The sequence below is a fragment of the Vicia villosa genome, linkage group LG1 (assembly GCF_029867415.1).
Source record: "Vicia villosa cultivar HV-30 ecotype Madison, WI linkage group LG1, Vvil1.0, whole genome shotgun sequence".
NCBI classification, from domain to species: domain Eukaryota; kingdom Viridiplantae; phylum Streptophyta; class Magnoliopsida; order Fabales; family Fabaceae; genus Vicia; species Vicia villosa.
This window is the reverse complement of record NC_081180.1, coordinates 83,523,880-83,543,486: the sequence shown is the minus strand read 5'-3', so window position 1 is coordinate 83,543,486 and position 19,607 is coordinate 83,523,880. Positions and strand designations below refer to the sequence as shown.

The following is a 19,607-nucleotide window of genomic DNA, read 5'->3' as shown; positions in this document are numbered from 1 at the left end:
GAAAACTTGCCAAAATTACATCAGCTGGTATAAGCTGGTATAAACTGGCATAAGTTGATATGTTATATTGTAAACATTAATGACAATTATAATTAGTGCAATCTAAATTGTTATAAGTTAACCAATTATAGGCTACATTGTTATAAACTTAATTGTAATATCAGTTGGTATAAGCTGCAAACTTAAAAACATGCAAAAATCAACAAATTGTTTCAATTGTCAAATCAATATAACATTTCTTCCAACATCAAGGATCAAATTACACAACATAACATTCATTCCAACACTTGAGCCTAAACTGATACAACACTTACACTAAATAACACTTGAGCCTAAACTAAATAATACTTGAACAACTGCATAATAAAACACTTGAACCTAAACAACACTTGAACTTTATTTCATTATTATTGATCAAACGAATGCAAATAACACCAATATGATTTATCAACCAGTTGAATTTCAACTGTTTCTTCAATAATTTCATCTTTATCCTTATTTCTTATTCTTTCATGATAGCATCTTTAACTCTTTGCTTCTCATCATTCAAACTCTACAATAATGATGAAATCACTTCATTTGTCCTTAAGTTCATTTCCACGTCCAACAAGACAAAGTTGCTACACTTTTTGTAACCTTGAAAATTACAACTTGAACTGGTATTAACTGGCATAAACTGCAACTTGTAAACTTGCCAAAATTAGTATAAACTACAACTTGGAAACTTGCCAAAATTACATCAGCTGGCATAAGCTGGTATAAACTGGCATAAGCTGGTATGTTATATTGTTAATATTAATGTCAATTATAACTGGTCAAATCTAAATTGTTATAAGCTATCCAATTATAAACTACATTGTTATAAACTTAATATTAATGTCAACTGGTATAAGCAGCAAACTTAAAAAAAATGCAAAAATCAACAAATTGTTTCGACTGTCAAATCAACATAATATTCATTCCAACATCAAGTATTAAATTACACAACATAACATTCATTCCAACACTTGAACCTAAAATGATACAACACTTACACTAAACAACACTTGAGCCTAAACTAAACAACACTTGAACAACTGTATACAAAAACACTTGAACCTAAACAACACTGTAACTTCATTTCATTATTATTGATCCAACTAATGCAATTAACACCAATATGATTATCAACCAATTGAACTTCAACAGTTTCTTCAATAATTTCATCTTCATCCTCATTTCTTATTATTTTGTGATAGCATCTTTAACCTTCTGCTTCTCATCGTTCAAACTCTACAGTAATGATGAAATCACTTCATTTGTCCATGGGTTCATTTCCTTATCCAACGAGACAAAGTTGCTACACTTTTGTAACCTTGAAGCTGCAGACATCAAGGGAGAAGAAGGAAAACACATCAATGGAGCATTCGTGCGTCAACACCATAGTGAACATAAACAAAATCATACCTACTACATTCCACAACAATAGAAACGATGTCATGGGTTTGAATTAGTCCACACGGTCATCAATAGAGCATCGATACTAAAATGAAATTTTTAGAAGGAATGGGGATGAAGTCGAAGCTAGGGTTCAAACAAGTTGTGTCATACATGATTTTATACCAATTAATCTTAATTTAAAAGGTTTTTCAATTATTAAAATTTATTTTTAAAAATTAAATTATGAAAAAAAATGCAAAATATCTTACGTGACTGAAATGTTCACATGCCACGTCATTATGAGGCAATCACATGGAGGGGGACTCTAGAAATCCCAAGTGAAATAAAATTTAAAGACTTAAAAATTGACTTTTATAATGGGAAGACTAATTATTCTTTTTTTCTTCTTGTGTTTACATCATCATTTTTATAGATACTAGTATTGTCCAACTTTTTATTCGTTTTATATATTATATCTTATTTTATTGTATAATGATTTTCAATAATAATATTATGAATTTCTTCTACTATACACACGAAACAACTTTTAAATTAAAAATAACTTTTAAAAAATAATCATAACCAAACAACTTTAACTTTATTTCCAAAGCTCTTATTTTTAACTTTAACTTTAAAGTAACTTTTTAGACTTAAAAAAGTTGGGCCAAACGAGCTCTTAAGAATCTTGAAAATAGAAAGACCAAAGGTGCAGTTAAACTTGTATTTTTTTTTTTATCAAATTGTCTCTCCCTATGTAAATTCCTATTTTCCTAAAGAAAACAATTTTACTTATTAATTAGAAATACCAAATTAGTCAATACTTAACTAATTTTTACTCACTCAATTCCATTTAATTTTTCGTTAGTAAAAGTGGGCACGGAGCCGAATTCTTACGATGTGGGCAAATAAACTATCCACAACTTCAACAAAAAATAAAACTATGTTTACTTATTCAACACCTTCGATTGTTAGTTTAAATAGCTAAAAATATAATTTAATGAAATCCAATTGAATTTCACTAAACTATATAGTTTTATTTGATTAGGCACAAGATGAAGGTTGCTGCAACAGAAGAACTATGCATTTTGTTGTTGACTGCATCTTGCCTTGTTCTTATTTCAGGTTTCTGTTTGCCCTCACTTTCACCACTCTCTCTCTATTGTTCTCTTTTTTTCTGATAATATATTTTCAACATATGCAGGGCTCCAACTTGATTCTATGCCTTATGATTATTATGCTACTACAGAGGCAATGTCACTTCTAACCAAAAATATTTCTAAAAATATTATCATGTGTTTTATTTTATAAACTACATTATTGGATAAGAGCTTATTTAGACTATATCCTAACATATTTCTATCAAGCTTTGTATTTTATCATGTATCCAAAGACTTTTTTGAAATATTGTCTAAAGGCCCAAAACTCTTAGACATTGTCCTGCCTAAACTTACTTGTGATGCCAATGCCTTGAAATAAAGCAGTGTGTGACAGAACCTCAGAGGGCACAATACAGAGGAGGCATTATTCTAAATCCAGATTTTGATCACAGCATACATGATTGGACAGTGTTTGGAAATGGAACAATCGAGGAGCGAGTATCAAATGATGGAAATAGATTCGTTATTGCTAGCAACAGAACACAACCATTGGATGGTTTCTCACAGAAGGTCCAACTGAATAAAGGAATTATGTACACTTTTTCTGGTAAACTGTGTTTCCCAATTGTTGACGGTTTTGATGTATGTTACCATGTTGTCAATTCTATAATTTACTTTCTAAAACATTTTCCAAATTCAGCTTGGTTTCAGCTCAGTGAAGGAAGTGACACTGTTTCAGTTGTTTTTAAAACAAATGGAAGCGAATTGGTACGAGGTGGCAATGTGATAGCCAAGCATGGATGTTGGTCGCTGCTTAAAGGTGGCATAGTTGCAGACTTTTCAAGCCCTGCTGAGATACTCTTTGAGGTAGAATCTTCAAGAGTGTTTAGATCCATTGTGCAATATTTCATCATATATATATGTTCATTCAAAATCTATTTCGAATAATACATGCTTGGAAGATGAGTAAAATGCAAAATCAGAGAGTTAAATAAAATGGTGAAAGTGGTCGTATTAATGTAATTAGATATTTGTCAAATCTTGTCAATTGAAACTTACTAGCAATGCAGAGCGAGAATCCAACTGTGGAAATATGGATCGATAGTGTTTCATTACAACCATTCACCAGAGAAGAATGGAGATCACACCAAGACAACAGCATTGAGAGGGTAAGCTAATCCAATCCAAGTATAGCAGAAAAAACATTAACCTGCATAGTTAAATTAAGTAGTAAAAAGTACAACAGAAAAAAACATTAGAGTTTTGACATCTTTAACCTACAGGTACGAAAGAGCAAGGTGGGATTCCAGGTAACTCATCCAAACGAAACAGCATTGGAAGGAGCAACCGTTGTTATCAAACAAACAAAGACAGATTTCCCATTTGGATGTGGGATGAATCATCGCATCCTCACAAATATTGAGTACCAAAAATGGTTTGTGTCAAGATTCAAATACACAACTTTCACCAATGAGATGAAGTGGTATAGTACAGAGAATGTTCAAGGCCAGGAAAACTATACTATCCCAGATGCTATGTTAAAATTCACTAAAGAAAATGGCGTTTCTGTCAGAGGTCATACCATTTTGTGGGACGATGAAAAATTTCAGCCTGAATGGGTTAAGTCCCTATCCCCTGACGAATTACGAGAAGCAGCTACAAAAAGAATGAATTCTATGGTTTCAAGGTATAATGGACAAGTGATTGCATGGGACGTGATGAACGAGAATCTCCACTGCCACTATTTTGAGGACAACCTTGGTGAAAACGCCTCTGCGATATATTATTCAACAGCTTACCATCTTGATCCGAACACCATGATGTTTATGAATGAGTATAACACCATTGCGTACAGTGGAGAAAAGATTGCCAGCCCAGCCAATTATATCAGAAAACTTAAGGAGATTCAGCAATTTCAAGGAACTGATGGAATATCATTGGCCATAGGGGTGCAAGGCCATTTTTCAAGTGGTGTGCCAAATCTTGCTTACATGAGGTCAAGTCTAGATCTTCTTGCTGCAACTGGACTTCCTATATGGCTCACAGAAGTCACTGTGGATCCTAGTCCAGATCAGGTATATATTTCAAAACTAGTGGTTTTCATTGGCATCACAGGCTACATTATATGACCAGAACAAACAGAAAATGAACATTCCTTTCTTATTTTTGTCTGTTGGGCAGGCAGAGCACTTGGAAGAGATACTAAGAGAGGGTTACTCGCATCCATCTGTTCAGGGTATTATAATGTTTGTAGGTCCAGCACAAGCTGGTTTCACGAGTACACCCCTCGCAGATGAAAATTTTCTAAATACTCCGATTGGAGACGCCATGGACAAACTGATTAGTGAATGGGGAACTGGTACTCAAACGGTCATAGCAGACAGGCGAGGAATTGTAGATATTTCACTACATCATGGGGATTATGATATAACTGTTACACACCCTCTAACACAAAGCTCTAAAAAATTGAATATAAGTGTAGGGAAAGCATTTTCACAGGAAATCATCCATGTGAAAATGCAGGCCTAAAAATAGTTACCTGTTTCATTATGTTTCCAAGAGTTGTAACCAATTAGTTTTATTTGTATACTATCCCACTTCACTTCCTAGAAGTAACCACAAAATGCATCAGAATGTTGGAATATATGTAGAAAGGTTGAAGAGACATTTCAACAAACAGTTAAAGGGCATTCAAGATAAAACCGTATAAATTCGTTAAATTAAATGGCAAATTATTTGAACGAAACTAGTTACTAGAATCAAATGAGTTTTTAATGGCAAGCAAAATTTCAATGTAGAATTGCATATTGAGATAAAAATGTTGATTCGGTTGACATAAAAAAGTGATTTTGGAATTAATTGAAATATGTAAGAGTGCAATTAGTATATTGAACCAAACGAAGAGGAATATAATATGACGGAATGGAATTGGAGAAGAGTGATGTAAAGTTGAAATGCATGTTTTTGGTCCCTATTCTACATGCATATTTTTATCATTAAATTTTAAATTTTTTAAAAATTTGATTTTAGTATATAATAAATTTAAGTTCAGCAAAATTTATAAAAACTAAAAAATAATTAAATGAAATCTTTTATATATATAATATTAATTTTGTTATTTTTCAATATTTTTTTAATATTACTAACGGTCACTTCTTCCACTAACTTCCACTACTATCTATCCCCACTATATATTTTCACACAATTTTTTTTTTTTTTTTTGCATATAGTTAGTTTTTTTCCTTTCATATTTACTTATTTAAATATTTTTTTTTTTTATAAACAAGAGGGCCAAAGCCCAAAGAGAACTACACCATTACCAATCTAAAGAAAGCTAAACCAATAGAATCTTTGTGAAGAATATCTTTGAGGAAATCAAAAACCTTTTCATAAAATTTGTAACCATTCTTCAAGGTGCGACCAACTTTTGCTAGCTCATCCGTGACATAATTCGCCTCTTGAAAAATATGCTCAAGCTTTACAACATCATCTTTGGCTATTAAGAGACCAATTTAATATATTATAGACAAATCTGAATCTCCATTATTATCTTTTTGCAAGATTGCATTAATAACTCGTTTGGAGTCTGTGTTGAATATAAATTATTATTATTATTATTATTATTATTATTATTATTATTATTATTATTATTATATTATTATTATTATTATCATTATATAACTAAAACCCTCTTCAACAATCCTCTTCATAATTGTTTTGTCGGAGGATGTATAAAAGACAATTTTTTAATATAACTAAAACAAATATAATTTTTTGATTTAATAAATATATTATATCAAAACTTAATTAAACATTTTATTAATTATTATATATATAATTTTATTTTATATTAATATCCCTAACATTAACTTTCTGTGCATCGCACGAGTCTAAATACTAATAAAAAAATAAACTTAAAAAGTCTCAAATATCACTTCTTTTATGAAATTGGGAACAGAGGTGTATCTTCCACACCCAAAATAGTCGCATCATCGATAAGCTGGTCGACCCCAAGGGAAGTGTTAGCAGTATCGATAGTTGAGAGGAGAGTAATGGTTGGAGTAGAAGCAGTGGTCATTGGAAGGGGCGTCACAACTTGGCTAGTATGTCCAGTCGTAACACCTTGGACACTGGAAATGTTGTATAACAACCGAAACTTGTCCATGTTATATGTAAAATGAAATTACACATGCAAAAAACTATAGGACTCTGTCCTCACCAAGAATTTCTCCTCTCCTCCCAACTGACCACACTCAAGATGACGTAAATACCAATTTGCTTCTTTGTCACCTTGGAGGAAGGAACCTCACTAAGGCCAAACCCTTCTTCATAGTCAAGTCCTTAGAACCAAGAGTGTAGGTCCTCCTTCATTTTAAACTCTTCAATAAAAAGAGAACCTAACTTGGTACGGTAGTAATGGACATCCCTGCAGAAATAAGGTGAAGACCAATACTTGAAAAACATGCCATTACTGACGAGAAGATTCATCAAAGGAGTAGAAGAAGGTGAGATGATCCTCTCGCACAAGGGGCTTCACCAGCAAGAAGCGCATCATAAAATCACCTCAGTCTTGGGTGAAGTGGTCGAACCAAGGATTGTCCGGGTGGAAACTAATGAGCCAGTGGCCACGATAGTCGTCTCGAGAAGTGCAAACCATGTAGAATAACTTAAAAAATAGCCCGAGTGAAGGCTTCCAAAACTTATGCTCGGAACACAACTGGAATACCTTCATGTAAGCCCAGGACCTTATATGAAGCTCAGAGGGGGCAACCTTTGAATGCTTTAGGACAACCACTTCAAAATCAGAGAAAGACAATTGTAATCCTATCCGAGTAAACAAACACTCATAAAGCGAAACTCCACACTAGTCAAAAGAGCTACATATCCTCTTCTCCGATCCCACTATATGAAGCGACCAATCTTGAGGGTCTCCGACCACGATGCCAACAACCTTTATTTCTGCTATATTATTAATAACGGACGTGGTACCCACCACCGCTGCATCCACCCAACCTTAATTAACCGCATTAGTCGGATCCATCAGTGTCACCCTCTTCAGGCCTGATGGTCGACTTTAAAATGATCGTCGTGTGTGATCCAATGTATTACATCTGACCTGCCTCGAAACTCCAAGTGGATCCTCATTTCAGCATCGTTGGTTCACGAGTATTGGTTCTCAGGTAAAGCTAGATAAAATCATCTGAGCGTTCTGTCATCAGATGAGAATTAGGAGATACCTCATTCCTACAGCAGAATAAGCATTGCTTTTAGAATCATCCACTAAGTCAATGATCCTATCACGCATCCTGCCTAGAAAAATAGGAAATGATAAAGATAAAAGCTTGAGTTGAGGAGGATATCTGGTTATGTGAGATTGATGAAGCAGAGTAGATGAAGAAAGGGGGAGACTCTTATCAAGTAACTACAATCGTTCGGATTAATGCTCTCGATAAGGAAGAGACGAAGGAGTTTGCTAATAAACTGAATATAAATTGACTTGAATGCTGAGGATTGTGAAACTTTTTTCAACGCTCAACTCCCCTTATTTATAGGCGATGATGATTGAATGATCCAAATTTGCAATGGAAGAAGGACGGAATCAACGACTAGATTTCTCCTTGGGAATATGCGCAAACTCAAGTGCATTATAAATCACGCCATGCCTTAACTTGTCGCGTCAGCCCACATGTTAAAAGAAAGTAGTGAAACATTTCAATGATGGAAATGCATTAAATGCGCTTATTCACCACTACTTTTTCAATTGACTCCAAGTGTTTCGCCTCTCATTCATATTAGACAACATCCTTTGAGGCTAGTCAAAATCACTAAAGGTTTTCCCGAATCTCTCAATGCCCGACAAAGCCTTGGGGACAACTGTTCTGGGTTTACCAAAGGCCCAGCTAGCTAAGGTCTAATTCATCTCAAATCCAATTGACTCAATGTATAAAAGCTAGTTCACACGAAAAGCAATGTACATTCTCTGATGTCCACTTTTCACTACATTCATCTTAAATCTTGTATTGACTTAGGCCCATGGGCGTGCCCCCGTCGCTGCTGCCTATGCCCTGGTCACGCCTCCAAAAGTCCCAGTCTGCCCAGCCAAGGGCCTCCCCCTATATATGTTTGATTTGCACACCTAACGTTTGCCTTAGAATGGTCCCTTTTTCCCTGCAGACATAAATTCCCATTTCAACGTCTTAGACTTTGAATTTTTTCACGATTTTTTGCAGGCTTGTTAAACACAATATAAGAGCCCCTCCCACAAAAAATTGTAATTTTTTACTTCGGGTGAATTAATTATGAATTTTCTAAGCGCCCGATTTTTCAAGAACGGGAAAGACGGAAACCTTGCCTTAGAAATCGATTTTTTGCAATTACATTGGGGTTACTAAGGAGATAACCCACATCATTTAAAACATGTTTAAAAAAAATCAAATAGAGTAATTTTAAAATGACAATCAATTCTGTAAATGAATAAAAATAAAAAGATAAGAAATATAATTAAGCTAAAACAGAGTTATTAGTTATTTTACTTGTCTTTGTTAATTAAATAATTTATTCATTGGTGGGAAAAAATAACAAGTACTCCTAGTAAGGAAAAAGTAGTAAGTACTAGTAATTACTCCTAGTAAGGAAAAAGAGAGCAACCAACCCTTTTCTGGTAATCAGCAATTAATAACTCTATCTTGAAAGTTGAAACATACACTATTATTATCTACTTGTACAATCAAATAAAATATAGTAGATATTTTTTTTAAGCAAAAGAAAAGAAGATAGTTAATAAAGTTTAGCATCTGCAACATTTCACATGTTGAAATTTTTTGATATAAATTGGACGGTGCATTGTGGTTTGATTAGTCACAAGATGAAGGTTGTTGTTGCAGCAGAGTTATGCATTTTCTTGCTCTCCGCATCTTGCCTTCTACTCCTTTCTTCAGGTTCCTTTCTCTCCTCTCTTTCCCTCATTTTAGTGTTCCTTTTTCTCTTATAGTGTATGTATTTTTTCAACACATGCAGGGTTTCAACTCCATTCTAAACCTTATGATTATTCTGCTACTACTCAGGTAATGTCATTCTAGACCTTATAATAGTTTTCAATCAGCAAAAGTATTAATATTAACTTACTTGTATTGCCAATGTCTTGAAATAATGCAGTGTGTGAAAGAACCTCATAGGGCGCAATATGGAGGAGGCATTATAGTAAATCCAGGGTTTGATCATAACATAAAGGGTTGGACTGTGGTTGGAAATGGAACAATCGAGGAACGGATATCGAATGATGGGAATCGATTCATTGTTGCTCGCAACAGAACACGGGCATTGGATGGTTTCTCACAGAAGGTTCAACTGAAGAAAGGACTAATATACATTTTTTCTGGTAACTTGTGTTTGGTTTTTGTTAATGGTTGTTTGATGAATGTTATTGTGTTGGTGATTCATTCATTTTGTGTTGTAAAACATTTTGGGCATTTCAGCTTGGTTTCAGCTGAGTGAAGGAAGTGAGATTGTTTCGGTTGTTTTTAAAACAAATGGAAGTGAATTGGTACATGGTGGTCATGTGATAGCCAAGCATGGATGCTGGTCTCTGCTAAAAGGGGGCATTGTTGCAAACTTTTCAAGCCCTGCTGAGATTCTTTTTGAGGTGAATTTGTTTTCGTCTTATCTTATTTTGCTTATGTTTCTTCAAGCTTCCTCAAGCATGTGTTTATTAAGAAGAGACCTACATTAGATGAGATCTGATTTGAGAATGAGTTTATTAATGGGAGACATCTTCACTTTAGAAGTTTGTAATGTTGAATTAAACCCAATTTGAAAACCTAATATGGCATCAGAGCCTTTTCATTCGGGTCACTCGCCAAATTAAACTATCAAAGCAACGAGCCCAATAGTGTTGGGCCGGGATAGGATGTATCTGAAAATACACAAGTCTCACTTTAGAAGTTTGTAATGTTGAATTAAATCCAATTTGAAAACCTAATATGGCATCAGAGCCTTTTCATTCGGGTCACTCGCCAAATTAAACTATCAAAGCAACGAGCCCAATAGTGTTGGGCCGGGATAGGATGTATCTGAAAATACACAAGTCTCACATTGAAAATAGATTATACCTAAAAGGAGTTTATAAAGAGAGACACACACCTTACAATCCATTTTTGAAAAAGTTGAGTTAGACTCAAGTCAAACTAAGATGATATCTGAGGTTATCCATTATCCATTGGTTCACGCTCTAGATGTCCATTCTATGGGTGTGTGTTAATAGTCCCACGCTAGATGAGATACTTTCTAAACATGAATTTACAAGTAGGAGGCATCCTCACCTTACAAGATTTTGTAGGGTTGAGTTAAATGTTAATTGTCAAAGTTTACTGTTTTTTCCTTATATGCAAATAGAGAAGTGAGAACAAAGAAGTTAAATGTTAGAATTATACATGCTTGTAGGTTGAGTACATTCCATAATCAGAGAATGAATAAAATGATGAAAGTGGATTAAACTGTGGAGTTATGGGCTGATAGTGTGTCCTTACAACCATTCACTCGCACTGCAGATTGAGAATCCAATTGTGTTTCCATATTTGTGAAATTTTGTTATCTGAAATTTACTCACAATGCAGACTGAGAATCCAACTGTGGAATTATGGGCTGATAGTGTGTCCTTACAACCATTCACCAAAAAGCAATGGAGATCACACCAAGACGACAGCGTTGAGAGGGTAAGCTAGTCATAGTTTTCAACGCCTCTGTGGCTTTCTAGACATGGAATTCACATGAAAGCTGGCTCTTATGTTATCATCAAGAGGAATGAACTTAATAGCAGTGAAAATCAGTAGCAGAAGTATAGCGGAAAGGAATAAAACATTAACATGTTTTGCGATTTATAACCTGCAGGTACGTAAGAGCAAAGTGAGATTCCGGGTAACTCATCCAAACGAAACAGTGTTGGAAGGAGCAACCGTTGTTATCAAACAAACAAGGGCGGATTTTCCATATGGATGTGCGATGAACCATTATATCCTCTCAAACAGTGACTACCAGAAATGGTTTGTTTCAAGATTCAAATACACAACTTTCACCAATGAGATGAAATGGTATAGTACAGAGAAAATTCAAGGCAAGGAAGACTATACTATCCCAGATGCCATGTTACAGTTTGCCAAAGAAAATGGCATTTCTGTGAGAGGTCATAACGTTTTGTGGGACAGTCCAAATCGTCAACCTCACTGGGATTTGACCCTGTCTCCCGACGAATTACGAGTAGCAGCTGAGAATAGATTGAAATCTGTTGTCTCAAGGTATAAAGGACAACTTATTGCATGGGATGTCGTGAATGAGAATGTCCACTTCCACTTTTTTGAGGACAAACTCGGCGAAAATATCTCTGCAGAATATTATTCAGCAGCTTACCGTCTTGATCCAAACACCAAGATGTTCCTGAATGAGTATAACACCATTGAGTTCAGCGGAGATAAGGATGCCAGCCCAGCCAACTATGTCAAGAAACTTAAGGAGATTCAGCAATTTCCAGGAACTGCTGGAATACCACTGGCCATTGGGTTGCAATGCCATTTTTCAACTGGTGTGCCAAACCTTGCTTATATGAGGTCAGGTCTAGATCTTCTTGCTGCAACCGGACTTCCGATATGGCTCACAGAAACCAGCGTGGATCCTCAGCCAAATCAGGTATATGTGCTAGTTATAAGTTCTGCTTATTACACAAGTCAACATACAATGCTGCATGTTTTAATACAGAAGATGCATACTTTATCACAGGAAAAACGGAAACCGAACGTTTCTTTCTCATTTTTTGTTTATTGGGCAGGCAGTGTACTTTGAACAGATACTAAGAGAGGGTTTCTCTCATCCTGCTGTTCAAGGGATTGTAATGTTTGTAGGACCAAAACAAGCTGGTTTCAACAGTACATTACTTGCAGATGCAAATTTTAAAAATACTGCTGCCGGAGACGTTGTGGACAAGCTGATTCGTGAGTGGGGAACTGGTCCTCAAACAGCCATAGCAGATAGTAGAGGAATTATAGATATTTCACTACATCATGGAGATTATGATGTTACTGTTACACATCCTCTAACCCAATACTCCAAAACAATGAATATAAGTGTAAGAAAAGGATTTTCCCTGGAAACTGTCCATGTGAAAATGCATGCCTAAAAAGCAACCAACCATTGTTACCTGCTCAATTTAGAAAGATTATAATAAAATGGTTTGCAGCATCAGGCTTGATTATTTTTTGGTTATATTACACTTTTCATCCTAACTAGAACTGAACTCTTTTTGTCTGAAATCTGCCTCCGGCAAGGGATCGAATCTAATAAAATACAAGTACATTACAATGCTGCATAATTAATTTTCTAGTATAATATGCTCCCATTTGGCCATTACATCATCTGAGAACTCATTACGTCATCTAAGAACTCATTTTGTAATCCAATACAAAAATAAAATTCATTACATCATCTGAGAACTCATTACGTCATCTGAGAACTCATTTTGCAATCCAATACAAAAATAAAATTCATTACATCATCTGGGAACTCATTACATCATCTGAGAACTCATTTTGTAATCCAATACAAAAATGAAATTCAATAAAAGTCCTATCAGCTAATGCAATCTTGATTGCAAATCTAGCTTTCCTATCTAATCAATCGTTAGCCGGACTAAACTACAAAGTTGTAGAACAATTTCCTCCTTGAAACTATCATCTCTGGACATAAATGATGTCAAAGTCACTTGTTCTGGTTTGGATTTGATTCACTTGTTCTTGATTGGATTTGATTTGCTATCAGGAGACTGCCTTAAACTTGTGTTCAGAGATCTTTGCGCGGTTTCATAAGATACTTCCAACTTATCTAAACTTGCAGTGAAGGAGGAGACATGAACTAGCAGCTTCCGCGGCGGAAACCTATCTATAAGATTATTTCTAGTTTCACTTTTGATCAAAATTAATGCTCTTAATGTCGTGAAACCTAAGAGCATTAAGACAAAGAGAACCGAAAAAACACGCTGTGTGGTAATCATCATGACAGGGTTAACTGAGACTAGAAAAAAACAAGAGAATTATTGTGCTTGGAAATTGGAGTTTAAAAGCAAGGGGATCTATCTTGTGTGTGTATCTGAAAGTGTAGCAATTCTTGTTAATAGTTTGTTGATGTTTGAAGACTTTAATGGACAATGGAGAACAAAGCAATGCTTAGTTGTGTGAATGATTCAGATTTAAGGAAGAGGAAAGGGAAGGAAGGTACATAGATAATGGATTATTGGACCTGCCACATCTTTGTTGTGTTGTGTAGTAGAACATGGAATGGAAGGAGCTTGTCATGTGATCCTTCACCAAATCCCATACTTCTGATACTTCTAGTGTTTTCATCACATGCTAATATGGATCATGTGAGTAATCACATGATATTAACTGGGTTTCCAACATTGATTATATTACTTTTTTTATTGCTTATATCTCTCAAAGGCATGACAAATTACACAGCTAAATAGAGCTGTGTAAGATTACTTTCCAGGAATCTGAAAGTTAATTTTTCTGGAAGAGTGTTTACAAGTGCATTATATTCCTAGAGTTTAACATATTAGTTTTACTTGCATTTGTATAGAGCTCAATAATGGTGAACTATAATTGTATGCACGCAATCTTCATGAAAGATAAATTTATAATATGTGTGAAACTGTAATTAGTTTTGTGTCAATTCAAATACCGTGTGAGTGTTCTACATGATTGATATATTATTGCACAATGAACTTTGCTCCTTGTTTCATAGGGAACCAGAAAAAGAAGGTGTTGGAAATTCAGCAAGGTTAGCACTCTAATATCTAAGTCAGAAACATGTACTTTGAGAGTGAGAGCGAGATAATAGCTACCAACAATGCTTGGTAGGATTTATATATGGCAAGAGGTTTTAATCTGATATGTGATGAGTCTAACCTTACATGTGATGCGGGGAGTCGCCTATTCAGATCTAACAACAAGCAATGCTTGAGCGACTAGGTTCAGGTGTTCGACTTTCTTATGAGGTTCCACCTGATCATTCGTTATACTTTGTTGAGCTCTTGATCAGGCCTTCGTAATTGGGTATGTCGCTTTGGGGTTGTGATCGGTCCAGAGCAGTTGCCCTCGAAGTCCACTTAGTGAAACTAGGCTTGAGATTGTTGTGGCGCCCCTATTGTCGTCTTGCTTTAATTATAAACAGACGAGATCTTTAAGAACCATGACTAAGCATGTCAATCTTTTTAATGCATCTAGTTGAGGAGACTCCTCATTCTTGTCATGGACGGAAAAACAACTACCTTTTGTATTTGTATCCACTGCAAAATCTTTAAAATAGGTTATTGGATTTGTATTTTGTTGGGAGATTAAACTCATAAACATCAATTTATACATCATAAAATAACATCAACAACACAACACATAATTTTAAAACTACAAACAGTAGCAACACAAAACATAACATGTTTTTAAAGCTTTGTCAATTGATTAGGGGAATGTCTGATTGATTGGAATATCTTTTTCAACTAAATAAATGAGTAGACCATTAACCTATTTGATTAAGTGTTGCTTGGTTGAGTCTAAAGTCAATTGGGATAGTCTCTTAATGATTAGTAACAGCTATATATCAAAACCTTCCATATGTGACTTGTGCAATCGAATATTGGAGGTCAATAATTGACTAATCTAATCTAATTGATTATGCCTTTGATTTGTCCCATGGATTATTTTCATATTTATATCACACCTTGGCCTATAAATTGGGAGCTCTCTATCATTTTTTCACATTCAAAAAACATTTGTTTTATCTCACTTTCATTTATCTCATCATTTTTATCAAATCTCATGTTTTTCTCTCATATATTTAGCCTTAGTGCATGGTGAGTTTTCTTGAGTTCAAGTGAGGATCTTTGTTCTGGACGAGGGCTTATTTTTAAATTTACCAAGAGTGTGTTATCTCTTGAGTAAATATTTCTTTCCTAGGAAGTTATTAATTTGGTTGCAACTTAAGCCAGTTAAAATCTCATGTTTGATTTGGGGATTGTCTTAGGAAGTCTCCGTTTGGTTTGCGAGTTTCGCCTTGAAGAAATATCTCTCTTTTGATTTGTAAAGATCAACAATTAAAATCTCCACAATAGTTCTTGATCTCGGCCTAGTCAAAAGCTCTATCAATTTGAGATTAGCCCGTATAAACTCTATCATCTGTCTGAGATAAGCACGGTTAAAATTTCACTTGGTTTTTTAGTTCATCTTAGTAAAAGCTTAGTCCATTCAAAATTAGCCAATATAAAATCTCCTCTCGATTCAGTTCAAAACCCTGATACGGTTTGGAGGATTGCCAACTAAAAACTCCATCTTGGTTCGAAATCAGCCAGTGGAAAACGTATGTTTAGTTTGGAAGATAACTACTATAAGCCTTGTTCATTGTTTGGTTGGATGTTAGCCTTAAAAGATCATTTCTTTGTATAAGGAGGTTTGTGGGTCATCCTTCTACAAGCTCTCAAGTTTATTGGATACTTTCAAAAATAATTTTTGGGGACAAGAGTAAGTCAATTTGGTTTGAACTTGTATAAATCTCTAGTATATTTCTCTATTTGTTATCTCTTTTTTTTATTGTTTTTTCGCTGCTTATTCAATCATTTGTTTAAAAATGTTTTCAAATTCTGATTTTACAAATGAATTTATTTTAAATAAAGTATTTTCAAACCTCCACAATTCAACCCCCTCTTATATATGGATTCACATATCCAACAAGTTGAATCAAAGCCTAACTCCCATTTAAAGAATACTAGGCTATATTTGGATTGATTGAACACAATGGAGCGGAGTATAATGGAACATAATGGAACGGAATGAAACGGAGCGGAATGAAATATAAATATCAATTCATTGTTTGACTATTTTATTTATAAAGTCTTATTCCATCCCATACACCCCAAATTGGATGGAACAAAAAATGAGGAATATGATGGAATGCATTTCATTATGCTCCGCTCCATTCCATCCTCTTTTTACCAATCCAAACAATGAGACATAATATTATTTCATTGTATTTTGCTCCGTCGTATTCCATCAACCCAAACATATCCCTAATCTCAGGAGAAGGATATCTTCCAACGCATCTTTTAATAAGAGGACTTCGCTAAACACATTTCCATCGTTTATTGGTGATATGTTTAAATAATGGAAAAATAGAATTAAATTCTCTATTTAAAGTTTTGAATTGATTTTAAAGTTAAAATCCTTTTAGTTATGTCTTTAAATGAAAATCAATTTCTTTATATCCTGATCTGTATTTACACCAAAGAAATGTAGGACATTTTTTAAATATCACAATGTGGGAGAATTGGGATGAAAAAATATCACTCCCATCGTGCGTCCAAAGGAATGCTTAGTTGAGTCAAATGAAAAAAAGACCTATGATTAAATACGGGACAAAAACATTGGTCCACAAATCATAGCTCAACTTCCATAAGCCAATATTATTAGGTTAGACATCATCACCAAGATTTAAACATTGATATTTTAAATTGTGTGAATGAATTTACATTGGTTATTATAAGTTCATCTACCAACCGAAAAATGGACAATAATGTTGCAACTGCAAACCACTTATTACATAAATGATCTTTGTCTCACATGAGAAGCTAGAAGGCAGACCAATACTAATATTATTGCATTTAGGCATGCATTTTCACATGGATGTTTTTATGTGAAAATTCTTTCCCAACACTTATATTTAATTTTTCAGACTGTTGTGTTAAAGGATGAGTAACAGTTACATCATAATCTCCATGATGCAATGAAATATCTACAATTCCTCTACCATCTGTTATTGTTGTATAAGGTCCAATTCCCCACTCACTGATCAACTTGTCCACAACTTTTCCAGTTGGAGTTGTTTGAAAATTTGCATCAGCAAGAAGTGTAGAGTTGAAACCAGCTTGTGCTGGACCAGCAAACATTATTATCCCTTCAACTGCTGGATGAGAGTAACCTTCTCTTAGTATCTCTTCAAAATATTCTGCCTAAACAACAAACAAGAATCGTCACAAATGAAATCGATATTCATTTTTTATTTATTTCGTTATCAGTTCATACCTGTTCTGGTTGAGGATCCACACTGGTTTCTGTGAGCCATATAGGAAATCCAGTTTCACCAAGAAAATCTAGACCTGATCTCATGTAAGCGAGATTCGGTCTGCCACTTGCAAAATGGCATTGCAATCCAATTGCAAATGGCATTTTCGAAGCTTCTGGAGATTGCAGAATCTCTTCAAGTTTGTTGAAATAATTTGCTGGACTAGCAACCTTGTCTCCGCTATACTCGATTGTGTTATACTCATTCATAAACAATGTTGTTGTTGGATCAAGCTCGTAAGCTCTTAAATAGTATAATTCAGATGCATTCTCACCGAGTTTATCCTCGTAAAAATGAAAATGAACATTCTCATTCATCACATCCCATGCAATCAACTCTCCTTTATATCTTGTAACGACAGATTTTATCCTTTTTGCCGCAGCTTCTCGTAATTCCTCCGGCGTTAACGACTTCACCCATTCAGGTTGATATTTTTCATCTTCCCAAAATATATTATGACCTCTCACCGAAATTCCATTTTCTTTAGTGAATTTCATCATTGCGTCTGGTATGGTATAGTTTTCTTGGCCACGAATTATCTCCGTGCTATACCATTTCATTTGATTGGTGAAAGTTGTGTATTTGAACCTTGACGCAAACCATTCCTGGTAGTCGCGGTTTGTGAGAATGTGATAGTTCATCCCGCATCCAAATGGAAAATTTGCTTTTGTTTGTTTTACAACAACTTTTGCTCCTTCCAATGCTGTTTCATTTTCATTACTTACATGAAATCTAACCCTACTCTTACGTACCCTTTGGATGTTGTTGTCTTGGTGTGATCTCCATTCTTCTTTAGTAAATGGTTGCAATGAGATGCTATCGGCCCATATTTCGACATTCGGATTATTGCTCTACAATGCATTGTTAGTTGATTTCATTTATCATATTTTCATTTATTTAGACAAATATTAGTATATTAGTATTTTCTTTTGATGTATTTACCTCGAAAAGAATCTCGGCGGAGCTTGAGAAGTTTGCAACTATACCGCCTTTTAGAAGAGACCAGCATCCATTGTTTGCTGTCACATGGCCACCATATACCAATTCACTTCCATTTATTTTAAACACAACAGAAACTAGGTCTCTTCCTTCACTCAGCTGAAACCAACCTGAATTTCGAGATTCACGAAAATCAAAACATTCAAAATATGGTAATAACATTGATTGATTTGATGAATGTTAGTGAAACATAAATTAGTTACCTGAAAACATGTATATCAATTCTTTTTTGAGTTGAACCTTTTGTGAAAAACTATCCAATGTTTGTGTTCTGTTGCTAGCAACAATGAAACTATTTCCTTTATTTGATAAACCTTTCTCTATTGTTGCATTTCCAAACACTGTCCAACTCTGTATGTTGTGATCAAATTCTGGATTTACTATAATGCCCCCTCCATATTGTGCTTTATGAGGTTCTGTTATACACTGTTTTATTTCATAGCATTAGCAACTTGGTTAAGTTTTTTATGTAAAATAATTGCTGATTTAAACTAGTAAGAGTTCATTTATTAATTAGTTGGTTTTGAAATTGTTTGAATTATTTGAAGTTTATGAAACTAATAATCATAGTTAAATATGTGTGATTGCCTTAGTAGTAGCAAAATAATCATAATCCTTAGAATCAACATCAACGGCAAGACCTGCATTGTTGTGAAGATATGTTAGAAATGATAAACATTCATGGTAGTATTGAATTAAAGAGAGATAGATATAGAAACCTGAGAAGAGTAAAAGGAAAGAGATGGTGGTGAACATTAACAAATTGCATAATCTTGCTGCAACTTTCATTTTGTCTTACACAATGCACCTAAAGGGATTATAATGAGCTATTTATAAGCCCGAGCAATGCTCACGAATCTATAGAAAGGAAAAATGTATTTTTAAGAAAAGTTTGTGGGTAAAATTGAATAATAATTAAAAATACAAATATAGACAGACTTT

At 34.5% G+C, this 19,607-nt stretch overlaps 3 protein-coding genes across 3 annotated transcripts; 2 read left to right on the top strand and 1 right to left on the bottom strand.

Moving 5' to 3' along the window:
* The first annotated feature begins 2,471 nt into the window (after positions 1-2,471).
* Positions 2,472-5,045, top strand: LOC131647860 (endo-1,4-beta-xylanase 5-like). The gene is made up of 7 exons (XM_058917683.1): positions 2,472-2,541; positions 2,621-2,667; positions 2,901-3,123; positions 3,217-3,383; positions 3,587-3,685; positions 3,800-4,591; positions 4,698-5,045. Exons 1-7 carry the CDS (start codon positions 2,472-2,474, stop codon positions 5,043-5,045), a joined length of 1,746 nt encoding a protein of 581 aa, XP_058773666.1.
* A 4,225-nt stretch (positions 5,046-9,270) lies between these two features.
* LOC131611006 (endo-1,4-beta-xylanase 5-like) lies at positions 9,271-12,756 on the top strand. Its single transcript, XM_058883124.1, has 7 exons — positions 9,271-9,454; positions 9,534-9,580; positions 9,672-9,894; positions 9,992-10,158; positions 11,129-11,227; positions 11,403-12,194; positions 12,334-12,756. Exons 1-7 carry the CDS (start codon positions 9,325-9,327, stop codon positions 12,679-12,681), a joined length of 1,806 nt encoding a protein of 601 aa, XP_058739107.1. The 5' UTR covers positions 9,271-9,324; the 3' UTR covers positions 12,682-12,756.
* A 4,199-nt stretch (positions 12,757-16,955) lies between these two features.
* On the bottom strand, positions 16,956-19,454 carry LOC131610997 (endo-1,4-beta-xylanase 5-like). Its single transcript, XM_058883113.1, has 6 exons — positions 19,385-19,454; positions 19,254-19,306; positions 18,869-19,091; positions 18,609-18,775; positions 17,627-18,517; positions 16,956-17,553 (listed from the first exon to the last, which is right to left on the bottom strand). The coding sequence occupies exons 1-6, from the start codon at positions 19,452-19,454 to the stop codon at positions 17,206-17,208; spliced, it is 1,752 nt and encodes a 583-aa protein (XP_058739096.1). The 3' UTR covers positions 16,956-17,205.
* Between the last annotated feature and the right edge of the window lie 153 nt (positions 19,455-19,607).

Bases quoted from the DNA above. Each gene is read 5' to 3' on its own strand.
- LOC131647860 (XM_058917683.1), top strand. From the start codon at position 2,472: ATGAAGGTTGCTGCAACAGAAGAACTATGCATTTTGTTGTTGACTGCA. The intron at 2,542-2,620 runs GTTTCTGTTTGC...CAACATATGCAG, and splicing joins TTGCCTTGTTCTTATTTCAG to GGCTCCAACTTGATTCTATG. The intron at 2,668-2,900 runs GCAATGTCACTT...GAAATAAAGCAG, and splicing joins ATTATTATGCTACTACAGAG to TGTGTGACAGAACCTCAGAG.
- LOC131611006 (XM_058883124.1), top strand. From the start codon at position 9,325: ATGTTGAAATTTTTTGATATAAATTGGACGGTGCATTGTGGTTTGATT. The intron at 9,455-9,533 runs GTTCCTTTCTCT...CAACACATGCAG, and splicing joins CCTTCTACTCCTTTCTTCAG to GGTTTCAACTCCATTCTAAA. The intron at 10,159-11,128 runs GTGAATTTGTTT...CTCACAATGCAG, and splicing joins CTGCTGAGATTCTTTTTGAG to ACTGAGAATCCAACTGTGGA.
- LOC131610997 (XM_058883113.1), bottom strand. From the start codon at position 19,454: ATGAAAGTTGCAGCAAGATTATGCAATTTGTTAATGTTCACCACCATC. The intron at 19,307-19,384 runs GTTTCTATATCT...ACAACAATGCAG, and splicing joins TTTCCTTTTACTCTTCTCAG to GTCTTGCCGTTGATGTTGAT. The intron at 17,554-17,626 runs GTATGAACTGAT...TTTGTTGTTTAG, and splicing joins TGGATCCTCAACCAGAACAG to GCAGAATATTTTGAAGAGAT.